Source organism: Hippopotamus amphibius, chromosome 1 (assembly GCF_030028045.1).
Source record: "Hippopotamus amphibius kiboko isolate mHipAmp2 chromosome 1, mHipAmp2.hap2, whole genome shotgun sequence".
NCBI classification, from domain to species: domain Eukaryota; kingdom Metazoa; phylum Chordata; class Mammalia; order Artiodactyla; family Hippopotamidae; genus Hippopotamus; species Hippopotamus amphibius.
Genome location: NC_080186.1, coordinates 211,871,676 through 211,898,572, shown reverse-complemented (window position 1 = coordinate 211,898,572; position 26,897 = coordinate 211,871,676). Strand labels below are relative to the sequence as shown.

At 37.0% G+C, this 26,897-nt stretch overlaps 1 protein-coding gene across 10 annotated transcripts in view; it reads left to right on the top strand.

The window, feature by feature from the left end:
- ATG10 (autophagy related 10) overlaps positions 1-26,897 on the top strand; it is a 229,322-nt gene that overhangs the window by 50,869 nt on the left and 151,556 nt on the right. For 9 of the 10 annotated variants that reach the window (XR_009054400.1, XM_057739998.1, XM_057740033.1 and 6 more), the window contains exon 3: positions 17,099-17,206. The exons of the other annotated variant lie outside the window; for it this stretch is intronic. Coding sequence is in view for 8 of the 9 variants with exons in the window: in XM_057739998.1 (XP_057595981.1) it covers positions 17,099-17,206 (108 nt within the window). In the remaining variant the exon portion in view is untranslated. The remainder of the gene's footprint in view (positions 1-17,098; positions 17,207-26,897) is intronic. 10 annotated transcript variants of the gene reach the window in all.

The following is a 26,897-nucleotide window of genomic DNA, read 5'->3' as shown; positions in this document are numbered from 1 at the left end:
GCTCAATCTTTGGACTTTTCTTCTCCAATTAGACTCTCTTTAGGAGATCTCTACCTAGCTCTTTGGCTGTAAATACTATATATGCACCAATGACTCTTGAAATTGTATTTTTAGCACCTATCATGTCCCCGAACTTCAGGCTTTTAAATCCAGCAATCTGATATTCCATTTGAGTGTCTATGAGGCAGCACATTTAACTAATTATTACTTACCTTTCCCCCTGTCCCTCACAACCTACTCTTTCCACATATTTCACTATTTCAGAAAATATTAGCTTCTAGTTGCTTGGGACAAGAACCTGGAGTTCTCCCTGACGTCTCTCTTTCTCTTAAATCCCACGTTTAATCCATTAATAAATCCTACTAACTCTATCTTCAGAATATATTGATAATCAACCATTTCTTACCACCTCTACTGTACCACTATAGCCCAGGCTGCCATCATTTCTCGCCTGGCCTATTACAATAGCTTCCTAATTAATGCTCATTAGGAATCTGGTCTCTAAACAGCAGCTAGAGTGATCTTTTTAAAATGTGAGTGCAGTTATATCACTCTGCGGCTCAGAATCCTCCAATGACTTCCAGTTTTTGTCAGAGTAAAATCCAGAGCTTTGACCGTGACTTCCAAGGCCTAAATGGTTCCCAGCCCTTTCCTCTCTAGTCTTAAATTCCATCATTCTCATGCTGCTTCACTCTGCCCCAGCCATATACTGTCCCTGCTGTTTCCACCCTGGAGTCTTGGTGCAGCTCATTCCCACCGTCTAGTGTGTTCACAGAGGTAGCTTTATGACTTATTCCCTCCTTCAGTCAGATCATCCCTCACCTTATCAGAGAGGTCCTCCTATCTGTTTACCCTGTATAAAATAGCATCTTTATAACCCTGTCACTGTCAGTCCCCCTTACTCTAATTTACTTATGTTTATTGCACTAAAACCACCTACTCTAAATATTCAGTTATTTGTTATCTTCTCCGCCCTGCATCTGTTCCTCCAGAATGCAAGCTGCCTGAGGGCAAGAACTTCTGGTTCACTGCTGTATTCTTAGGGCCTAGCCCACCACATTATGTGAACTAGGTGCTAATATTTGTTGAATGAATAAATGAGTGAATGAGAAGACAGACAAAATTTCTCTCCTGACTAGAGCAATTTATATTCCTATCAAAAAGTATATGAGTATGCCCATTTTCTCATACGGTCTATAAAATTGGCTATTACTGATCTTTAAAAATTTTTCATTCTAAAAGATGGAAAATGATATATTGTTTTAATTTGCATTTTCCTCATTACATTGTTGTTGAGCATATTTTTTATATGCTTATTGGTCACTGGTATTTCTTCTAGGAATTTCTCGTTTATGCCCTTTGTCTCTTTTACTGCAGTTGTTTATCTTTGCAATAGTGATTTGTAGGAGTAACTTATATATTATGACTAGCAATGCTTCATTTCCTATATGTATTGCAAATATTTTTTCCCAGACTGTCACTTCTCTTTTAACTTTGTTAATAGTATCATTTGTCAAACAGGAGTTTTTAATATTTAATAAATCTGCCAGTCTTTTGCTTTATGGCTTCTAGATTGGTGTTTTGCTCAGGAAATCTTTCCTAACTTGAAATTATGAAAATACTCTCTTGTATTTTCCTCTAGACCTTTATTATTTTATTTTTTATGTTTAGAGCTTTAATCCATCTGGAATTTATTTTGGAGATTGTGAGATATAGTAATGTAGTTTATTTATTTTATTTAATGGTGAGCCAGTTGACGTCATTTCATTATTGACTCATCGATTCTTCCATCTGTGATCTAAATTCTCTTCTTATCATATATTAAATTCTAATAGATAAATGTGTCTATTTCTAGACTCCATACTCTAATCCCTGATCTATTTTTCTTCTTTCTCATAATAAAATTTTAGTTATTACTAGTGCTCTTTAGTTGGTTTTGATATCTGATAATCCTATCATTCTTTTTTTTTTTAAGTTCTTTATTGGAATATAATTGCTTTACACTCTTGTACCAGCTTTTGAGGTACACCAAAGTGAATCAGCTGTATTTATACATATATCCCCATATCCCCTCCCACCCTCCCTGTCCTGGCCCTCCAAGACATCACCCATCATCGTGCTGATCTCCCTTTGTTATACAGCAACTTCCCACTAGCTATCTATTTTACATTTGGTAGTGTAAATATGTCTATGCTACTCTCTAACTTTGTCCCAGCTTCCCCTTCGCCCGCCACCCAACCCCCTGTCCTCCAGTCTGTTCTCTGCATCTGCATCCTTATTCTTGCCCTATCACTGGGTTTATCAGTACCATTTTTTTAGATTCCATATATATGAGTTAGCTCATAGTATTTATTTTTCTCTTTCATTGCAGCACTATTTACAATAGCCAGGACATGGAAGCAACCTAAATGCCCATCAACAGATGAATGGATAAAGAAGATGTGGCACATATTTACAATGGAATATTACTCAGCCATAAAAAGGAATGAAATTGAGCTATTTGTAATGAGGTGGATAGACCTAGAGTCTGTCATACAGAGTGAAGAAAGCCAAAAAGAGAAAAACAAATACTGTATGCTAACTCATTTTTTAAAAATTCATTACCACATGCATTTTCTTTTAAAAATAATTTTAGAATCACTTTACAAGTTTCATAACAAACTTGTTGGGATTGTTTTTGTGTCCTACAGTACAGTTATAGGGTTTTCTTGACATAATGATAGGTATTTTCCTGGATATTTGACAATTTGTATTCATACCAGGACTAGTGTATTTTATCTTTATGATTTTAACTGATTATTGCTACAGTTGTAAAGTTACTGATTTTTATATGTTGATCTTTTTCGTGTCCATTCTGTGAAACTCTTATTTATTTTATTACTTTTTCTGTTGATTCTCTTAGATTATTTAAGCAAACAATGAAATCATTTGCCATTTGAATCTTTTTCTTTAGGAACTTTCTTCAGACAGGAAGCTGGGATATTTGTGGAATTCTTCTTGTTTATTTCCTTTTCCTCAGAGATCACTGTCCTACACTGCCTGTGTCCAATATCTGAAAACCCTGATTTCATATTTTTTTGGTTTGGTTTTCTAGTTGCTTAAGATGGAAGAGTAGATCTAGTCTCTGTTATTCTGTCATAGCTAGAAGACCAAAGAAACACTTAGATGACAGCAAAAATTGTTGAAGGATACCAATCTGTCCCTTTATTGTATGAAATATAAATTTAATGAATACATATTTTAGGCTAAGATTCTGTTACACACATGATCATCAGTTCAGCTGGTCTGTTTCTATACCTAAGGTTGGGAACACAGCAGGGGGAGGACATGATTAATTCATGGAAATGAGGGTCTTCCCTAAGATTTGTAGCATAAGTGTGGGGTGAGGTGGTGAGCTTGTGCTCCTTCTGCTATTGCATTGTATCTACCCAGCTTTCATACAACTCCTGCCTTGATGCAGAGGCAACCCGCTAATGTCAAGCTGTGGGAAGTAGAAGTTCTGATGAAAGATACGAAGGAGAGGGCATCAATATAAGAGCTTTAAACATGTACAGGCTTGGAATGGAAATGACTATGAGGGAAGAGATTGTGACTCATTCTGGGAAATATGTCAGAAAACTTTTGTTACATTAATAAGAAAGACAGTGGATAACATCCTCTCTTTCTCCTTCCTCTTCTTTGCTCTTCTCTGTCAGCAGTGTCAGTTTGCCACATGTCTGATATTGATCCAAGTAGTGGATATATACATGTTTTTTAATAAATTTATTTTTTGGCTGCATTGGATCTTTGTTGCTGCGTGCAGGCTTTCTCTAGTTGCCGAGAGCAGGAGCTACTTTTCCTTGTGGTGCGTGGCCTTCTCATTGAGGTGGCTTCTCTTGATGTGGAGCACAGGCTCTAGGTGCGTGGCTTCAGTAGTTGTGGCACATGGGCTCAGTAGTTGTGGCACACAAGCTTGGTTGCTCCACAGCATGTGGGATCTTCCCAGACCAGGGCTCAAACCCGTGTCTCCTGCATTGGCAGGCGGATTCTTTTTTTTTTTTTTTTAAGCTCTTTATTAGAGTATAATTGCTTTATATTGTTGTGCCAGTTTTTGCTGTACAACAAAGTAAATCATCTGTATTTGTACATATATCCCCATATCCCCTCCCTCCCACAACTCCCTCCCACCCTTCCTATCCCATCCCTCTAAGTCACTGCCCATCATCAAGTTGATCTCCTGGCAGGCGGATTCTTAACCACTGAGCCACCAGGGAAGCTCCAAGTAGTGGATATTGATGCTCTTTTTGGCAGGTAGGATGACTCCAGTAAAGTCTCCAATCTCACATTATCCAGTTCTCATGCATAAAAACAGTGACTGTATTACTGTGCAGCCTTCTCTAAAAGCTTTCAGTACTGCCATCCCCATTATTGGTTGAAGCCCTTTTTGCTTCCAGCAGTGGCTGTGAAAATCTGGCCTAGTGTCCTCAGGTTGGAACAGATTCTGAAGCTCTGGCCTCCCTCAGCTATTGTGGGGAAACTGCCTCTGGGTTAGGTGCAGGAGCTATGGGACTGCCTTTCTCCCATCTCTTCCTGCCTCTTCACCTGTACTGGACCAAATAGTGTCCCCCAAAATTCATGTCCACCCAGAACCTGTGAATGTGACTTTATTTGAAAATAGGGTCTTTGCAGATGTAATCAAGTTAAGATCCAGATCTAGACCTGTGAGAGAATTTATCTTTGTTGTTTTAAGCCACCCATTTTGCGGTACTTTGTATGCACTCATGCTAGGAATGCCTTTCTCACCTTCCTTTCCTTCTTCCCACCTGCACGGAAGGATCCTTCTCCCAACAAAACTTAAGCTCAGGCACCCTTCATTTCATGAAAAACTAGGAAAGTTAATAAATTATTTGTACAGCTTTGCAAGGACAGTGCTTTGAAATGAAAGTGACAATTTGCTACCCTGATAATTTTCTACTGTCTACCAAATTTCTTTCAATTTATTTTATTAAGTACTAAATTACTTTTATACTCTTAATTTTCTTGAATAATTCTCTTATATGATAATTTTATAAAAAGACATTATAAGAGGAATAAGATTTGGCATATCTTTAAATTTAGAAATCAAGATGGAGAAGGTCAGAACTTGGGTCATCTTTATGTTTTCTTATTTATGATATTAGAAAAGCAATGATAAAACTTTGAGAACATTTCATCCAGAGCAAACAAAATATGGTAAAATCTCTACAAACTTAAATTGGAAGTAAAAACAAAAAGAAAAATTTTTTTTTCTACAGTAGGCCCCCCATATCCCCTCCAATCAGTTAGAGCATTTGTTCTCCATTCCTCGAGCACAAATAAGCAGGAATGCTCTTGGAAGCAAAACCAAATTGTTTAATATAATAAAAAGTATGAGGGCACACATGGAGGTCCTACATCCATGAAGTGAAAATCGAAAACTCAAAATGGGCAATTTGGAAAACCTGAAAAAAAAATTCTTAAAAGGCAAAAGAGGGAAGGAGAATGAAATCCCACAAGATGCTGAGTAGTGAAACAACATTGTAGAGATATCTGTTGAAAGTGTTAATAAAGAAAATGGAACCAATGTGATCTAAACTTACTTTTGATGCTTTGGCTCCAAAAAAAAGAAAGGGAAAAGAAAAAAAAAAAACAAAAGAAGGGGGGAAAAAGGGGGAAAATAAAAGAGAAGGGATTTAGCATTATTTAATCTCTAATCATTTTTTAAAAATTTGTGTGAAACAAGCAGGCTGTGTAAGTACACGTCAATATGTGCATGTGTGCTCGTCCTCACCTCCTCTCCTCAATAAGATCATCAAATTTATCCAGAAACCTCCTTTTCTGGCATGACAAGTGGCTGATTTTCCTCTGCTCTTTATTCCCTGGAGTCACTGTCCTTGGTGTGCTTTGACCTGCCTTTGGGGAAGGGGAGAGCACTGTGTTCTACTGCTCATCTAGGAAGTTGGAAGAGGTTAGAGGTAAAAAGGAGAGGGACTTGGTAGGTCTGAGAGTCCTGCCAGGGACTTTCTATCTTGTTCCATTGATCTATATTTCTGTTTTTGTGCCAGTACCATATTGTCTTGATTACTGTCTATTTGTAGTCTAATCTGAAGTCAGGGAGCCTGATTCCTCTAGCTCTGTTTTTTTTTTTTTTTTTCTTTTTTTTCCCTCAAGATTGCTTTGGCTATTTGGGATCTTTTCTGTCTCCATATAAATTTTAGGATATTTTGTTCTAGTTCTGTAAAAAATGCCATTGGTAATTTGATAGGGATTGCATTGAATCTGTGGATTGATTTGAGTAGTATAGTCATTTTCACAATATTGATTCTTCCAATCCAAGAACATGGTATATCTCTCCGTCTGTTTGTGTCATCTTTGATTTCTTTCATCAGTGTCTTATAGTTTTCTAAGTACAGGTCTTTTACCTCCTTAGGTACGTTTATTCTTAGGTATTTTATTCTTTTTGCTGCAATGGTGAATGGGATTGTTTCCTGAATTTCTCTTTATGATCTTTTGTTGTTAGTGTATAGGAATGCAGGAGATTTCTGTGTGTTAATTTTGTATCCTGCAACTTTACCAAATTCATTGATTAGCTCTAGTAGTTTTCTGGTAGCATCTTTAGGATTTTCTGTGTATAGTATCATGCCATCTGCAAACAGTGACAGTTTGACTTCTTCTTTTCCAATTTGGACTCCTTTTATTTCTTTTTTTTCTCTGATTGCTGTGGCAAGGACTTCCAAAACTATGTTGAATAGTAGTGGCGTGAGTAAACATCCTTTTCTTGTTCCTGATCTTAGAGGAAATGTTTTCAGTTATTCACCATTGAGAATGATGTTTGCTATGGGTTTGTCATATATGGCCTTTATTATGTTGAGGTAGGTTCCCTGTATGCCCACCTTCTGGAGAGTTTTTATCATAAATGGGTGTTGAATTTTGTCAAAGCTTTTTCTGCATCTATGGAGATGATCATGTGGTTTTTATCCTTCAGTTTGTTAATATGGTGTATCACATTGATTGATTTGCATATATTGAAGAATCCTTGTATCCCTGGGATAAACCCCACTTGATCATGGTGTATGATCCTTTTAATGTGTTGTTGGATTCTGCTTGCTAGTATTTTGTTGAGGGTTTTAGCATCTAAATTCATCAGTGATATTGGTCTCTAATTTCTTTTTTGTGGTATCTTTGTCTGGTTTTGATATCAGGGTGATGGTGGCCTCATAGAATGAGTTTGGGAGTGTTCCTTCCTCTGCAATTTTTTGGAAAAGTTTGAGAAGGATGGGTGTTAGCTCTTCTGTAAATGTTTTATAGAATTCAGCTGTGAATCCATTTGGTCCTGGACTTTTGTTGGAAGATTTTTAATCACAGTTTCAATTTCATTACTTGTGATTGGTCTGTTCATATTTTCTATTTCTTCCTGATTCAATCTTGGAAGGTTATACCTTTTTAAGAATTTGTCCATTTCTTCAATGTTTTGTCTATTTTATTGGCATTTAGTTGCTTATAGTAGTCTCTTATAATGCTTTTTATTTTTGCAGTGTCTGTTGTAACTTCTTCTGTTTCATTTCTAATTTTATTGATTTGAGTCCTCTCCCTCTTTTTCTTGATGAGTCTGGCTAAAGGTTTATCAATTATGTTTATCTTCTCCAAGAACCAGATTTTAGTTTTATTGATCTTTGCTATTGTTTTCTTTGTTTCTATTTCATTTATTTCTGTTCTGATCTTTATGATTTCTTTCCTTCTACTAACTTTGGTTTTTTGTTGTTCATCTTTCTCTAGTTCCTTTAGGTGTAAGGTTAGATTATTTATTTGAGATTGTTCTTGTTTCTTGAGGTAGGACTTTATTGCTGTAAACTTCTCTCTTAGAACTGCTTTTGCTGTATTCTGTAGGTTTTGGATCATTGTGTTTTCATTGTCATTTGTCTCTAGGTGTTTTTTGATTTTCTCTTTGATTTCTTCAGTAATCTCTTGGTTATTTAGTAGTGTATTGTTTAGCCTCCATGTGTTTGTGTTTTTTAAGGTTTTTTTTCCTTGTAATTTTTTTCTAATCTCATAGCATTGTGGTTGGAAAAGATGCATGATATGATTTCAATTTTCTTAAATTTACTGAGGCTTGATTTGTGACCCAAGGTGTGATCTATCGTGGAGAATGTTCCATGTGCACTGGAGAAGAAAGTGTAATCTGCTGTTTTTGGATGGAATATCCTATAAATGTCAGTTAAATGTCTATTGTGTCATTTAAAACTTGTGTTTCGTTTTTAATTTTCTGTCTGCATGATCTGTCCATTGGTATAAGAGGCGTGTTAAAGTCTCCCACTATTATTGTGTTATTGTCAATTTCCTCTTTAATGGTTGTTAGCATTTGCCTTATGTATTGAGGTGCTACTATATTGGGTGCATGTATATTTATAATTGTTATATCTTCTGCTTGGATTGATCCCTTGATCACTATGTAGTGTCCTTCCTTGTCTCTTGCAACATTCTTTATTTTAAAGTCTATTTTATCTGATATGAGTAGTGCAACTCCAGCTTTCTTTTGATTTCTATTTGCATGGAATATCTTTTTCCATCCCCTCACTTTCAGTCTGTATGTGTCCCTAGGTCTGAAATGGGTCTCTTGTAGACAGCAGATATATGGGTCTTGTTTTTGGATCCATTCAGCCAGTCTGTGTCTTTTGGTTGGAACATTTAATCCATTTACCTTCAGGGTAATTATTGATATGTATCTTCCTATTACCATTTTCTTAGTTGTTTTGGGTTTATTTTTGTAGGTCCTTTTTTTCTCTTATGTTTCCCACTTAGAGAAGTTCCTTTAGCATTTGTTGTAGGGCTAATTTGGTGGTGCTGAATTCTCTTAGCTTTGCTTTTCTGTAGAGCTTTTGATTTCTTCATTGAATCTGAATGAGATCCTTGCTGGGTAGAGTATTCTTGGTTGTAGGTTCTTCCCTTTCATCACTAAGTATATCATGCCACTCCCTTCTGGCTTGCAGTGTTTCGAGAAATCAGCTGTTAACCTTACGGGAGTTCCCTTGTATGTTTGCCATTTTTCCCTTGTTGCTTTTATTCATTTTTCTTTGCCTTTAATTTTTGTCATTTTGATTAATATGTGTCTTGGCATGTTTCTCCTTGGGTTTATCCTGCCTGGGACTCTGCACTTCCTGGACTTGGTGGCTATTTCCTTTCCCATGTTAAGGAAATTTTCGACTATAATCTCTTCAAATATTTTCTCAGGTCCTTTCTCTCTCTCTTCTCCTTCTGGGACTGCTCTAATGCAAATGTTGGTGTGTTTAGTGTTGTCCCAGAGATCTCTTAGGCTGTCTTCATTTCTTTTCATTCTTTTTCTTTTATTCTGTTCCATAGCAGTGATTCCCACCATTCTGTCTTCCAAGTTACTTATCCATTCTTCTGCCTCAGTTAATCTGGTATTGGTTCCTTCTAGTGTGTTTTTCATTTCAGTTATTGTATCGCTTATCTCTGTTTGTTCTTTAATTCTTCTAGGTCTTTGTTAAACACTTCTTGCATCTTTTCGATCTTTGCATCCAGTCTTTTTCTGAGGTCCTGGATCATCTTCACTGTCATTATTCTCAGTTCTTTTTCTGGAAAATTGCCTATCTCCACTTCATTTAGTTGGTTTTCTGGGGTTTTATCTTGTTCCTTCGTCTGGTACAAAGTCCTCTGCCTTTTCATTTGGTCTGTCTTCCTGTGACTGTGGTTTTTGTTCCACAGGCTGTAGGATTATAGTTCTTCTTGCTACTGCTGTCTGCCCTCTGGTGGATGAGGCTATCTAAGAGGCTTGTGCATGCTTCCTGATGGGAGGGACTGGTAGTGGGTAGGGCTGGGTGTTGCTGTGGTGGGCAGAGCTCAGTAAAACTTTAATCCACTTGTCTGCTGATGGTGGGGCTGAGTTCCCTCCCTGTTGGTTGTTTGGCCTGAGATAACCCAGCACTGGACCTTACAGGCTCTTTGGCAGGGCTAATGGTGGACTCTAGGAGGGCTCACACCAATCAATACTTCCAAGAACTTCTGCTGCCAGTGTCCTTGTCCCCACAGTGAGCCACAGCCACCCCCTGCCTCTGCAGGAGAGCCTCCAACACTAGCAGGTAGGCCTGGTTCAGTCTCCTATGGGGTCAGTGCTCCTTCCCCCTGGATCCTGGTGTGCACACTACTTTGTGTGTGCCTTCCAATAGTGGAGTTTCCCCGGCCTGTGGAAGTCCTGCAAGCAAATCCTGCTGGCCTTCAAAGTTTGATTCTCTGGGGATTCCTCCTTCCATTGCTGGAACCCCTGGTTGGGAAGCCTGATATGGGGCTCAGATCCCTCACTCCAGTAGGTGGACTTCTGTGGTATAATTGTTCTCCAGTTTGTGAGCTGCCCACCCAGAGGTTATGGGATTTGATTTTATCATGATTGTGCCCCTCCTACCATCTCATTGCAGCTGCTCCTTTGTCTCTGGATTTGTAGTATCTTTTTTGGTGAGTTCCAGTGTCTTCCTATCAATGATTGTTCAGCAGTTAGTTGTGATTCTGGTGCTCTCATAAGACGGAGTCCATACTCACTTTTTAATGACTACGTAACATTCTATTATTTGAATATACCATAATTTAGTTAACCAATCCTCACCCATGGGCATTAAGGTTATTTCCAATATTGTGCTATTAAAACAATACTTTAATACATATCATTGCATGAATTTTATTTCCTACATGTACAACTGTATCTGTATGATAAATTCCTGGAAGTAGCATTTCTGGATGGACGGTATGTGCATTTTAAGTTTGGATAGTTATTGCCAACTTGCTCTACAGTGAGGTTATACTAATTTAAACTATGCTGCCCTTGGCAAAGTATGAGAGTGCCTGCCTGTTTTATCCACATTTTTGTCTACACAGTGTATTTCATGCTTTCTGATCTTTGCCAATCTGATAGGTGAAAAATGGAATCACATAATTTTAATTTGCATTTTTCTTATGGGTAACATTGAACATATTTTCATATGATTAATATCCATGTATACTTCCTCTTCAGTGAACTATATATTTATATCCTTTGCTTATTTTTCTATTGGACTGTTGGTCTTTTTCTTTTTTTTTATTTATTTTTAAAACTTATTTTATTTTATTTTTTAAATTTATTTATTTATTTATTTATTTATTTATTGGCTGCATTGGGTCTTCGTTGCTGCATACGGGCTTTCTTTAGTTGTGGTGAGTAGGGGCTACTCTTCATTGTGGTGTGTGGGCTCCTCATTGCAGTGGCTTCTCTTGTTGCAGAGCTTGGGCTCTAGGCACAAGGGCTTCAGTAGTTGTAGCACACTGGCTCAATAGTTGTGGCTCACGGGCTCTACAGCGCAGGCTCAGTAGTTGTGGTGCATGGGCTTAGTTGTTCCGCAGCATGTGGGATCTTCCTGGATCAGGGATCGAACCCATGTCCCTTGCATTGGCAGGCAAATTCTTAACCACTGCGCCATCAGGGAAGTCCCTGTTGGTCTTTTTCTTATTAGTTTGTTAGAACTATTAATATATTGAGGAAATTAAAGCTATTTGTATATTGACAAAATCAGTCCTTTTCTATGATTTGAGCTTCAAATCTTCTTTTCACATTTTGATATTTGCCTTTGATTTTATGGTGTTAAGAATTTTTTCCATGCAGTAGAATTTATCAATGTTTTACATGACTTCAAGTTTTTAATTTACTTTAAAAATATCTTTTAAAAGCTTTTAGGGAATTCCCTGGCGGTCCAGTGGTTAAGACACTGGTCTTCCACTGCAGGGGGCATGGGTTCAGTCCCTGGTCTGGGAAATATAGATATGATCCTGCAAGCTGTGCAGCCAAAAATAAAAAATTAAAAGATTAAAAAAAAAAAAGCTTTTATAATCTTCCAATGTTTTCATGGAACACATTTATGATATTGTTTTTCTCATTTAAATATTTATTCCTTATTTTGGTATAAGGTGAAGGGCATCCCATGTAGATAACTTGAGTTTTTTTTTTTTTTTAAAGTTTTTTTCTTCTTTTTTTTTAAATTAATTAATTTATTTTATTGGCTGTGTTGGGTCTTTGTTGCTGTGCATGGGCTTACTTTAGTTGCGGTGAGTAGGGGCTCCTCATTGCTGTGGCTTCTCTTGTTGCAGAGCACGGGCTCTAGGTCCGTGGGCTTCAGTAGTTGCAGCAATGGGCTCAGTAGTTGTGGCTCACGGGCTCTAGAGCACAGGCTCAATAGTTGTGGCACATGGGCTTAGTTGCTCCGCAGCATGTGGGATCTTCCTGGAGCAGGGATCGAACCTGTGTCCCCTGCATTGGCAGGTGGATTCTTAACCACTGCACCACCTAGGAAGCCCACTTGAGGAGTTTTGACTGTGAGGAAGTGTTCTCATTTTATTAGTGATGTCTGGGTTACATACAGCATCTACATTTTCTATTAGTTTCTCTTCTACAGTGACAATGTGGAGCAATGACAGTGTGGCAGTGGGCAGCATGGAGTCCTAATGGCAGAATTGTAGTTGGACATGGGATGGTTTTAAGTTATGAGATTACTGGCTGTTACAGATGACCAGGTCACGGCTGGACCAGTTGCCAGAGTGGGGTTTGAGGTGGTAGTAAAGACCACTTAAAAAGCATTCTCAGCACAGTCGAGGCTCCAAGATAAGCATCCACAGAGGCAAATTTAGCATATGGAGTGCTCCTAGTGAGCCCTGGAATTCCTGAAAGTTGGGAGCTGTTTGTAGCCTTTTGTCTCGAGGCAGCTGCAGAGTCCATGGTTGACTCTGTTCTCAGAGTTCAGGATGGGATTCCAGTGAATTTAGTGCAGTGGTACTCTACCCTGGCTTTTCATTAGAGTCTACTGGGAAGATTCTGACTTCACCAGTCTGAGGTGGGACCCTTGCAACAGCAGCTCCTCAGGTGATTCAGATGTGCAGCTAGGGTTGAGAACCACTGTTTAATGCAATCAGCTTGCTGTCCCTTTGAGGCAGGGATTGCAGTGCTCCCTGCCTCAGTGCTTCCAAATGTGCACACCAATCACCTGGGATCCTGTTAAATACAGATTCCGATTCAGAAGGTGTGAAGTGGGGCTTAGGATTCTGCATGTCCAACAAGCTTCCAGGTAATGCTGAGGCTGCTGGTCCCCAGACTACACTTCAGTGGCTTGAGCTTGTTATTCCGTGTGCAGAGACTGGCTTACACCAGTCCATGTTAGTAGGGATCTTTCTGCCACGCTCCTACTCTCTGGTAGGACTTGCTTAGTGTAGCAGAAAGAACACAGGCCAAGAGGCCTGCTTTCCACTTCCAGCTCTGCCCCTAATTAGCTGTAAGACAAGTTTCTTAAAAGTGCTTCAGTCCTTCCCCTTCTTATCGCTGAAGTGGGAGGGTTGAACTAGATAAGTTGTAAGGGTCCTTTTGTTCCACCTCCTTCCATGCAGGTCCAGGGTGTTTTCAGACTCAGTGGGGGTGAGGTCTTTATGTGGAAGACAGTCTAGATTCTACAGTAAGGACCCTGGCTTCCCTTTGCAGCCTTTCTTCCTCCAGGAGTGGGTCCTAGGTCCTGAGCTTAGGATCAACTGGAGGAAGTAAAACCAATCAATGTTAAGAAATTAAAGGAGGTTAATGTTAAATTGTAAGCTATAGTAAGTACAGAGAGAATGCAGGGAAACTAGAGCAGAACGTCCACTGGAGTTTTGGGGGGGAGGTTTGAGTTTAACTTTGTTTACTGGCACTGGTGGACTGTAGTGCCAGTTCAGAGCATGATTCTCATACTTTTACATTTGTTGTCTCTAAAATAGCATCCTTCAACAGTAAAGAACAAGATATATTTTTCCGCCTTAAATTCAAATGATGTAGGAGAAAGCCCTGCTTCTGTGGAAGTAAATGTTTGAAATGGTATAAAATTCCTTTTCTATATTTAATTTTTCAAGGCTAATCTTGACTCTTAAGAGATTGATACTGAAAAGAAAATCACTATGACCAAATATAGGCTGAGTCAAAAACCCTTTTGCACTTCCCTATAGACACTAGTAAATAGTATCAGAAATTACCTAAAATAGAAATTTAAATTGCTTAAATTACAAGTAATATTGAACATGACATGTCTCTATCTTAACTCATTGGAAAAGATACCAGATAATTTATTTAGATTTTATACCATAGGTGCACAGGAATTTATTTTTTCTTTTTTTAAAGATAGCATTTTATTTATTTATTTATTGGCTGCATTGGGTCTTTGTCGCTGCACACAGGCCTTCTCTAGTTGTGGTGAGCAGGAGCTACTCTTGTGCGGGCTTTGGAGTGCAGTGGCTTCTCTTGTTGCAGAGCATGGGCTCTAGGCACATGGGCTCTAGAACGCAGGCTCAGTAGTTGTGGCACAGGGGCTTAGTTGCTCTGTGGCACGTGGAATCTTCCTGGACCAGGGCTGGAACCTGTGTCCCCTGCATTGGCAGGCGGATTCTTAACCACTACACCACCAGGGAAGTCCCCACGGGAATTTCTGACTTACCTCTTTGATGTCAAAGAAGGTGTATTTTGCATTGTAATTAGAGTTTTACTAAACTGTAGCTTCCCTTAGGAAGAAGTTGTATGTCCAGCACTCAGGTATAGAAAATATGAAATAGAACAGTTATCTTCACTTGATGGATTATATTCAGCCCATACAGTTTAGCTCTAACTTTGCTCTGAATATCCTAAGAGTTTTTTCTATTGCTAGATTATTTTTAAATTAGACTGTGAGTACTTTTTTCTCAGAAACACATACTATTATGGTTTTATTGTTTTTGGTAAATCTTTTATATAATCAACTATTGATTATCTATCATAATGAGAGATAGTACAATACAATAGAAAATCTCATTTTTAAATTAATAAATGCAATATATGTCATTTTATAAAAAGATTATTTTGGTTGCAAGTGACAGAGAACCCAACTCAAGTTGGGTGAAGCAAAGAAGGGATTTTGGGGGGCCATGTAATTAAAAAATTTGAGGGTAGAGCTAGCTTCAGGTATGGTTGGTGTTAATAGTGTAATTAGGATCTAGCCTCTTTGCATTTTATGACCTTGCTTTCCTCTGCATTGGTTTTATTCTCAGGCTCCATTTAATTACACAAAGGCTGCCAACAGTGCCAGGGTTTTATCTTCCTGGTTCAAATCTAGTAGAAAAGAGAACAGCTTTCACTAGAATATGAAACAATAATTCCATCTACAAAATGCAGAACCTTAGTGAAGTAATAAAAGATGATAGTATTTGATACCTAATAGCTTACTTTACAGGCAGGAAGGATATTCAAAATATTTAAGAACCTATGGTAGTGACATCACCAGCCTGAATGAGTTGACTGAAGTCAATCAGATCTAGTGTTGATCGTGACCAAACAGCAGGGCCACTGTGTGAGTCCTGGTGGGATGATAGTCCAACTAACTGGGAGGTATTATAAAGGTGCCACCAGATTTTCAGAAAGTATAGTTTCTGTATTAGTTTCCTAGGGCTGCTATAACAAAGTACCAGAAACTGGGTGACTTGAAAACTCAGAAATTTATTATCTCACAGTTTTGGAAGTTGCAAGTTGGAAATCAAGGTTTCAGCAGGGCCGTGCTACCTCCAAATGCTCTAGAGAAGAACTGTTCCTTGCCATTTTTAGCTTCTGGTTGGTTGATGGCAATCCTTGGCATTCTTTCACTTGTAGATGCACCACTCCAACCTTTGCCTCTTTCTTCCCCTGACCTTCTCTCAAGTGTTTGTCTCTGTAGCCAACTTTCCGTCTTCTTATAAGGACACCAGTCATATTGGATTTAGGGTCTAGTCTGTTCCAGTACTATCTCATCTTAACTTGATTGCATCTACACAGACCCTATTTCCATATAAGGTCACAAAAAAGGTTCCTGGTGAACATGAATTTTGGGAGGATACTATTCAACCCAGGATAGTTATCTAGTATCAAATGGTCTTACATAGTTGTCATGACACAAATTTTAAAAAATATTCAATATTAAATAGCTCACAAACACTATAATTTTTTTTTATTTTATAGGTAAAAACTGTATTTTTGAATCTTAGTAAAAGTATTTAAGTGAATTATGATTTTTTTAGTTTCAATGATATTCTATATATATATATTTTTTTACCACATCAGATTAAGTAACCATGTTTTTTTTAATTATAATTATTTTAATTCTGTTAAAATATGAGTATTAGAGTGACATTTTTGTGGAGAATTAATATTTATTGATATGTATGTTTGTGCATGAGGAGTTATTACATTTTTACGCATGACTTCATTTAGTTCAAACAAGTTTGCCTTAAAAAAAAAGGAAACTGACCACAATTAGATGAACATCATCCATTAGTGTATTTAATAGCAAGTATAAGGAAAAGGAGAGAAATGCAACTGGTGAAGGGCTTGGAAATCATATCTTCCAATGAACATTTGAATATGGTGGTAATTGTCTTCAACTCTTTGAAGAATGGCTCTGTGGAAAAGTGTTTAGATTTCGGAGGGCAGAACTAGAACCACTGAATTCAGACTAAAGGGAAATATTTCAGTGCAAAATAGAACTAAACTTTCTCAATGAACAATGCATCATATACCAAAATGGAGGTGGTAGTTGTGTAAGGGAATGAAGTGCAAGTTCCTGGAAGTGCTTAGGAAGGTGCTGAATGATTACCTCTCTGGGACCTTTTAATGGACATCTTGCCTTGAACAAGAAATTGAAATAGAGGGTCCCTTCTAGCTTCAAGATGCAAGTCCTCCTAAAATGTCTATTTCTGTATATGTCATGAACATCAATATTAATTATGTGACAAGATATTTCTATCAGTTTAAATATTTTTAAACAGCTGCCAACCTATGTGCTCTATGAATTTTATGCTTTGAAATGCTTGGGGTTTAAAAGGGATTTAATCTAAGAGAAGAGGAAACATCATTAATAGGTGAGAAAAGTAGGGGATTAAAAGTTCTATTTATTGAATAACTACTATGTGCATGGGTATTGGATGAGTTTCTTTATCCATATTATCTCATCTCATTTAATATACTTAGTTTTCCATTGCTTGTAGTTCTTAGAATGATGAGTTCTTACAATAATTGGCATTTTTTAATGTATTCTTTGGTGATGGAACACAGGACTATTCTGATGGCTACATGTGCAAAACACATTTTCAAATTAAAAATGGGACTGCGGTGTCACATCGAGGAACATCCGCCCACGTACAGACATGTCTTCCCGTGGAGGTGAGTGATTTAACATGTCATGTTCTCCTTTTCAGTCTTTGTAAATTTTAAAATAAAAATTTAAATCTGATAAACATGTATTTTAAAAAATTAATTGCCATCAGATCCTGGACCTGTTGTAGGGGGAGAAGTGAACATCATTTGTAGTAGGTATTTTCTATAATACTGAAAGCAGGAACTGTGGTAAAGTTAAGATTCACTCTGGGTCTATACAGATTGTAGTGGGCCTTCCCCCTTTTGGTTTCTCTTGGATCTTAAAGACCACAGATGCCTTCCATTGCCTACTGATTTTTTTCCCAGTGAAATCCCCCCAGGATAATACAGGCCTGTACCTCAGCTGCTTGATACATGGATGAAGCCCTCTTTACCTAGTCTGCCTTTAATTTTTCTCCAGTGTCCTTTAAAATATGCTGGATCTATGTCTCATTCCTTAGGGGACTTTAACCTTGACTTGAAAATCTTGCTAAATTAAAATTTAATAAGGTGCTAATAATGGCTTAATGGTTTTCTGGGATGTTTTCAATTTTCTTTTTATCAAAATGCAAATAGCCTTATTGTACTTTATATTGTTAATAAAATTTTTTATATATCTATTGTAAAGATAAACAATAGAGAAATATATAAAAAGTAAAAATCTCCCATACATCCTTCAACTGGAGGTAACCACTATTAATATTTTAGTAAGTATCCTTACACCTATTTCTGTCATACACACACATATATACTTGTGTTCTGCAATGAACAAGTATAGCATGGATATCTTTCCATGTCACTCGATGTAGGTATCCATAGTTCTTTTTTAATGGCTCCATTGCATTCCAGCCTATGGATACACCGTAATTATGTGGAGCCCACATTGAAGTAAAATACTTGGATTTTAAAATTGAATCGGTAGGGATCTGATTGTTCCAACATAAAGGAAGAACTCTTATGCTTAGAATTCCGAGTATCCTGGTAAAATGAAAAAGGAGACTTTTTTGTGAAGGAAGAGTCCTTTCTTAGGACCTGTTAAATCAGACCCCTTTGGCAGTCCAGCACTTAACCCCCTCTGCCTGTGTGTGTGATGCTGGCCTGGAAGTAATGCTTGCCTTTATAATTTAGTTTGCAAGTTATTCTTGAGAGTATTGTGCTTGGTAATAGAGTAAGTGTCCCCAAGTAGGTGTTGAAATCTTGATAACTGTTTCATGGTTCGAATAACTAATATCATATCTGAAGCCAAGCATGTTAGGAAGCTTTTCAGTTCATTATATGTTAACTTTAAAAAATGCACATGGAGATGATGATTTAAAAGATAAATTACTAGTTTTTGCTTAACAAGTTGGCAGACATTTGAAAAGCACTAAAAAGTGGTGTTGACAGTGTGAGGGAACTGACACTTTCTGGTTGGTGTTTTAACTTCACAAAGTTTAGAGATGTGCACATACTATGAACGATCTATTCCAATTCTAGGAATTTAGCTTCATAAAATATATTTTTTTCAACATTTTTATTTTCAACATTTCCCCCCAAATTTCAAACATATGAAAAAGTTGAAAGAATTTTGCAATGAACATCCATGTACTTATCACCTAAATTCTACCATTAACATTTTGCTGTGCTTGCTGTATTATATATCCATCCCTCTATTCATCTATCATTACAACTTCTTTTTTGATGCAGTATTTTTAGATCAAAGTAAATTGCAGACAAATACTCATAAAATCATCAGAAATGTACACACAGTTTTATATGCAGGTATATTCATTTTACCATTATTTATAATAGGAAAAAATAGAAACAACTAAAATGTTCAATAGTAGTGGATTAGTTTCATACAGCACATCTCTGTGATGTAGTTTGTGATTCAGTAGGTTTGGACTAGGGCCTGAGAATTTGCAGTTCTAACAAGTTCCCTGGTTATGCTGATGCTGCTGGTACAGGGACCACCACACTTTTGAGAACCACTGCAGTACTTTATAATATAATTCTTAGCATATTTGAGATGCTGTATAGCTGAGATAGTTACTTAATATGATATATGGTGGAGTTGATATTGCAGTAACCTTAATGAGATGGAAAATGTCTTAGGTTGAGCCTGATATGGAGATTCCTGTTAAAGTGACTTATTAGGGATGTGTTCTTAGGAGAAAGGGAGTGATGGAAGCAGAACAGAATAAGGGATAAAAGCTATAGAAGACTGTGGTCTCACTAGGGACTAACTTTAGTCTGATCTCCTTGAAGCTCTGGAGCACAGATACCCAGAATTAGTCCTACTTTGTGTCCTTGAGGCTGGCCTTTTGTACTCTGTAACAGTTATTGGTTTGTCACTCAGTCTTTGGCTGATATAGAGGAAGATATAGCTTCCCAAGCAAGATGGCTCCATTATTACTGAGAAATCCTTCAGTGAAGGGGGCTGCTGTGTGTTATCAGCCAACAATTACAACAGTGAGTGGGGATGGGGCACTGCCCTTAAGGGGACCTGGGCAGGGCACCAAGAGTGTCTACTACCAAAGGGTGACCTGAAACCAACAAAATGGCATCTGTGGGGAAACATATGTATAAAGTCTGTATTGACATGACAGCAACTTGTTTGAGAAAGAGCTAGTGATTTTAGTTGACCACAAGGTCAAGATAAGTGAGAAAAATGCCATGGATGCTAGAGAAACTAACTGGAACCTAAGCTATGTTAATGAAAGCATAAAGGGATCCTAGATATTGTCTGGGGATCCCTGGAGGATCCCAGAGACCCTTTCAAGGGGTCCACAAGGTCAAAACCATTTAATAATTTTAAGATGTTACTTACATTTTTTACTTCCATTCTCCCTGAGTTTTCCAGAGGCTACCTATGTGTGATACTGTAACAGACTGATGCAGAAATAGTTATAAGAATCCAGCTGTCTTTAATTGTCAGACATTACAAATATTTGCAAAATGTAAAACAATACTGATTGTCTTACTGATTTATGTTGTTTTGGAAAGCATTTATTTTTCATAGAAATTTGCTATTATATTACCATGTATTTTTAAAGTGAATTAATAACTTTTTTAAAATCTCAATTTTAATTTCTAATACAGTAAATATCAATACACATAACTATCTTAAACAAAAGTTCATTGTAATCCTCAATGGATTTTAAAAGTATAAAGGAGTATTGAGACCAGAAAGTTTGAAAATCACTGATCTAGATCAAGGAAATATTACAGTATTACATGTGAAGAACAACAGTGATAGCTAGAATGCATAATGAATGAATCCATAAATAATAGTTGAAAATAAATTATAAGTAGGATTTATCCATTCAGAGAAGCATGCCAAGGGCCATGGGTGGGCTCAAAAATATATTATTGGGACTATATGGGAGCTCTGGGATGTTAAATTAGAACTGAAGACCTAGGAAGGTTACTTGTCTTAAGATATCTAGAAGCCTTTCCTGTGGAAGAGAGAGTAGACTCGGCATGTTTCTGAGGATAGAATTAGTTTGTGTCTGTGGAAATTATTCTAGACAAGTCTCTCTACTGTTTAGAGTTGCCAACAGTGAAACTGGTCAACTTGCAAAGTTGTGAGTTCCCTTCCCTTTCATGGAGATGTTCACCCTTTCTCCAGAATAGTGCTCACTGACTGAGATGTTCAGATGCTGAAAGCAGCAGGCAGATGATGAGTGAGTGAAGTGGGCTGATGGGAAGTGGTGGGACCTGTGGAGAACTGGAGAGGGCATGGCTCATCCAAAGGGGCAGTAGAAATGCAGCTGCAGTTGGATTTTCAAGAGAAGGCTGAGATCTGGATTTATGTGTTGGTTTCATTTAAAAAAAAAAAATCTGTGCAGGCCAAATAGTCTACATGTATGGGCTGCAGATGACCCTTAGGCCACCAGTTTATAACCTAGCCGCTAATATCATAGAAAGGAGTCCTGCATTGTGTGGAAGACTGAGCCAAGGGACTTCTGAATTCTCTTTAGAATTTAAAGCCTGATCCATATCTGTACAGCACATTTCCTATTTAAAGATATTTGAAAAAAAGATTTAAAAAAAATTTGGCCATGTATGAAGTGTAACAAAATGGTTAGTTCTTTATTCTAACCAGAACCAGCAGTCTTGACTGTAGAAGTGTAGCTGAATTCTTGATTTTTATGCCTGTGAGTTTATCTGCAATAAACAGGATTTTAAAAATCAAAGTGAAATATAATGGAATATGTAAGTGAAGTAATTTGTGAAAATCATAATCTATATCTTCTTTGAATTTTTAACATATAATTTAAAATGATAGTGTGAGATGATATTCAGAAATCTACTAAATATTGGGGTATCTTAGTGCTGGTTTGGGGGAAAAGGAGTTCTTATAGGTTAATCATTAGATAAGACATTTATTGTTGAGAGTAGTTAATGTGATTTGCTTGTGACATTTCTGAGTTTGTGAAATAAGAAGCAAGACTGGCAATTTTTGAACAAGATCTTTACCAGTGACCAATAGAAATTCATTGCCTCAATTTAAAATCTTGTAAGTATAAATGAATATTTTCAACAGAAGCCAACATAATCAACACTGGTCCTTGAATATCTTATTATTTGTAACACTAATTTCTATAAATGGATGTTGGTACTAATACTTCACTTTATCAACTTATGACTTTTTGGATTTAACTGAAGACTTTTCTTAGAGAAACTGAGATATGGTGATTTATTTAACAGTAGTGAAAAACATGATTTATTATGTTAAATGGTTTAACGAATATGAGTTTATTGTCGAAAGTTCTTATCAAAGCCTTATTTGTATAAATAAAACAATACTTTGAGAATGGCAGTGGGAGCAAAGGCTCTATATTCAAGTCAGACAATTTTTTGAGGAAAATTAGTCATTATTAACCTTTAAAACTCATGTGAATGCTATTGCAAAATAACCACTAAACTTTAAAAATACTTTGTAAGGTTCTAAATTAACTCATTGGCCAATAAAGACAACAGTGACTAGAATGGAGACACAAGGTGTAAGTTTTTTATCATATTTAACCTTAAACCACTCTAAATAAAAGCAAACAAAGAGATAAATATTCAGCATGGATATTGATTGTTAATAATCAGTAGTAAAAATTATTAATGAATGCTTAGAAGAGGGAAATGCTTGAAAGTCCTTGCTGTAGAACTAGCTTTTGTCTGATATTGCTTTGCATTTTCTTTTTATCTCTAATGTCTTCATTTATGAAATTCTGAATCATTTTCATAGAATAGAGATGGCCCAGATTTTCCCCTTTGATTAATTCAATTTAGAGACCCATAAATATTTATTTTAGGTTGGTCAGTGTTTTTTTTATATTACCAAAGTTTGGATTCTTCTGTCTGAAGTTCCATTTCTTCCTTTTGAAGAGATATCAGAGATAGGTATTGAGCATATTTATTTATTCATTTACTATATTCATTATTTTAAAGCCTGAGGTTACACCTTCAGATTACACTTTTTAAATCTATGAAAATGATAAAATCATAAAAATAGCAATAGTGTGCTACTGGAAAAGGGGATTTCTGTCCTAGGGCCTTGTAGTCCACTGCCGAGACCAGCTCGGCGACTCGAGGCGAGTGACGGGTCCCGCAAGCTTGAAGAAGACACAGACACAGACTGAAGAGAAAAGTGGGACCGGGGGGCTCAAGACCTCTCGGATCAAGAGCCCTGCTGACTCATGCCAGGTTGCTTTTATTGAGTTTGTGGGCTAACATTCTCAGGTTGCCCCTCACATGACTGGGGCAATGATCCTTGTTTGCCTCCTGGGTCCGAGCTGAGCAGGTGTGGATTTGAGCTGGGTGTGGAGAGCAAAACAGCCCTGGGGGCAGGAGACCTCTCTCAGATATTGGGGGTCTGTGCCCCACCCGTGTTGGCCCCTCTGCGACTGTGCCTGTCTTAGGTTGTTCCTCCCTTGAGGAATCTTACCCGTCTCTGGCTAACCAGTCATCCTCCAGGGCCAAACACGGTGATATAAGGAAGGCTCTATGCACCACCCCTGTTGGCCCCTCTGCGGCTGTGCCTGTCTTAGGTTGTTCCTCCTCTGAGGAATCTTACCCATCTTTGGCTAACCAGCCATCCCTCAGGACCAAACAGGGTGATATTAGTCTCCACGCCCCGCACCCTCAGCTCCTCCACTGCTCAAGCAGGACATTCTGAATCCCATCGCTCGGCCCACATACTTCAACATTTTCAATGTTTCAAAAAGGTTCCAGAATGTCTTCCCACAGTCCACTAACTGGGACTTCCTTAGTCCAGGGCAGGTAGAATATTATAGGGAGCCCTGAACAAAAAACAGCCTATCATAAATTCCCTGAAGCATAAAGCTGAGAATCAGTAACAGGAGATGATCTCAATTGCTAAAAGAACATATTCAGAGAATGATGATATTCTGATGTAACCAGGTCTTCAAATATACTCGTTTGCCCTAAGGATTTTATTAAGTGGCTTCTAGGATGAGTTCTATTTTGTATGGCCAAAATAGACTCATATGTCAGAATATTGTGGGTTTATTTTTTTTATATAATGGAATAAATGGCAAGCTACAGTTCTCAGTGTTAACAATTTCTCTGTGAAGCAACTGCTATTTTTAGACTGAAGTATAGACATGTTGATAAATGTAAATGATGAGTAATAAGCATGATTACCCCTAGTATTTGAAAATGTAATTATTAAAGCAATGCTAAATATGCCAGAAAGTCTGTTATATTTAATGTGTGTAGATACAAATGAAAGTACCTGTAATAGTCAGTATTTATTGATTGATTTAATGAATCTAATGCTGATAGATTAGTAGATTTTTAAAGTAAATAACTATTAATACAGCAGGCCCCAATCCCACAATACCATTTTTATGTTTTTCTTGAGGTATTATGAAAATGTTCAAAGGCAAAGTAAATTTTAATTTTGTTTAATTTAGAGTAAATATGTACCACAGAGTGTTGTGGTGTTTGGGAGGGGAGAGTATAGGATATTCTGAAAACAAGTCAGGTCTGATTAGGATTTTCAATTCTAATAAAACTGTGGATTATTGCACTAGATATAGTATTTATTATACAAACTATATTTCTTTAACTACTGTATGATAGAAGTGTGTGTTTATTCCTAGAACTCATCAGAAACCACATATAGAGATGTGGCACTAAAATTATTTGAGCTATCTAATAAAATCCTAGGGGGTCTTAAAGCAACTTAGTGTTTGGCTGTGAAACCAAGAAGTCTTATATAGAGGCAGGGACGTGTTCCATATTCTCCCAAATCTTCATTCTTCTCTAGGCCCTTAGTACCTGAGTAATATCACTTTGCAAAATTCAAAGAGAGTATTAGGTTTAGTGAGAACCTGTAACATAAATGGCTTCTTAAGGTTACTCCTACCTTTGAAATTCTGTGTGCTCTGTTTGCCTTGGCAGAGCAAAGAGAGAACCTGTTTTTTGATAGAAGTCACGGTGAATCAATCCAGATAGGTAACTAATTCTCTTTCTATTTTTCAAGCCAGTAGAAAAGCCTTTGTAAAGGCACCTGCCATAGCCATTGTATTTTAACTCAGCAGTGAGTTATATCACAAAGCTTCTTTTATATATAGTTCTAATATTGGGGTGGTTTTTAAAAATCAAAAGTATGATCATTTCTAGCAGCAGATGTGTACTTGAGACAATACTGAGCTGATATTTTCTGTATGAAAATCTGACTTTCAGCGTGGAATGCTTATGTCCAGTTGTAAAGGTCTACAACTTTTTACAAACAGGAACCAATTGTTTCTGAGGAAGAACACTTAGTGTATTATTTTAATTGCTAATATTTCTCCCATTTACAGAAAAATGAGTTTGAGATGCTTTCCATGATATAGCTTTAAAAAAGAAACTTAATGGAGGTTTCAAACTGTATGTGGATCTTTTTTAATGGAAAAGTTCTGAGCAGGATATCTTGATTTTATAATCAAATCTAAAATAAATGATTAATAAACTAAACCACTATGTAGTACTTCTTCTTCTCCCTTTGATTTTTTTGAAATCAGTGGAAATTCCATGTGTGGAGAGGGATACATTGCTTGGAATATATTACAATGAGATTTGCTCTCACAAAAGATTAAATAGAATCTAAAATATTGTTTTCAAAAGTATTTTATCAGTTATATTTAAAATATTTTTCTTCCTTAGTTGAATTTTGTTTGTTTTTGTTTCATGTTTTTTGGCTGTGCCATGCAGCATGCAGGATCTTGGTTCCCTGACCAGGGACTGAACCTGTGCCCCCTGCAATGGAAGCATGGAGTCTTAACCACTGGACCATCAGGGAAGTCCTCCTTAGTTAAATTGAAAAGGTTAATTAAAAAAATGTTTTCTGGAGTGAAAGAAATACCCATCAACATAATATTCTATGCAGGGCTCAAAAACAGTCTAAAGAAATTGAATGTTGAAATAGAAATGTGAAATATCATGGAAAACTGCAATCTTTGGATGTTTAAAAGATTGTTGAATTTTTTTTTTTTAGCTTGAATGAAATTAGCTACTTGGCAGGATTTTTTTTTAACTGTCAGATAAAGACTATTATGTAGAATATTGTTTTACTACAAAATTATTGCCCAGAACTAGGAACGGTCATACATGTAGATTGCTACTTATATAATAGGATCCATAAGGCTCCCAATATTTTTTCCATTAGTACAATAAAATGCTTACTATTAAAGATGCTTTATTTAAAATGGATGGATTATTTTTACAGGGAGACAACAAAACATTTTCAAACTGGACTAGTGGTTCTGAACCCTGCTGCTAGACTCCAAACACTGGCCTGGTTAGACCACTTAGATCCTCACTGTGTCCTTAGTATCTAGCCCTGTGCCTGGCATATAAATGCCAGAAACTAATATAGCCTGTATCTTGATTTTTCTGGGTTGGAACTATCTAAAATTTCCTCTCTCTCCAATATACTGTTAACTTACTAAAAGTCAGCAATGTTAGAATAAATATTTTGTCATTATCAATTTTTTGTCTATTTATTAAATGGTACTTATTAAATGAAGTGGCCAGGAATACTTGTTAAAGTTTATTTCTGTACTTATGTGCCTAAGGGTGAAAAATAACTTTACCTTAAAATAATGGAAATAACCAAGTATTGTCTGAAATCTGTTGCTTGTAGAAGTGCCAAGGTATATTAAGATGAAATTTTAATTGCCATTTATCCCAAAGGACCATTTTTCACAGAGTATCTTTAGAACTTTTACATATAAGATGATTGGTAGTTTAGCGTTCTTTTTTAAAAATAATAAACAAATGAATGTTTCAGGAAGTCGCTGATAGACTGAATCAGGTGGAACTGATTTAATGTTATGGATAATTACATAATTAGTGCTGTAAAAAATAAACCATACTATCTACTTGATGGACTGGAGCTGCTGTGAGGGAGGTATGTAATTATACAATCAGCATCCTCCTATGCTGATTCTAGGTAATCCTTTTTCTTCCTTGTCTGAGAAGGGGCTTCCTGTTTTGTGTTTCCTGATGTTAATTTTAAGTGAACAGAGCTGAGCATTGAGTACTCTCCAGTCCTTTGATAAGTCTTTCCATGCTCCAGGTGTGTATGAGAGCATCCTCTGAGACCAGTGGCTTTCAGACAATAAGAAATACATTTTACATCAGGGCCCAGTACACTCCATACACACATACCTGAAACCAAGGTTCATGAGAAATGATTCTTATTCTTTTTGATCTGCCTACTCTATTAATC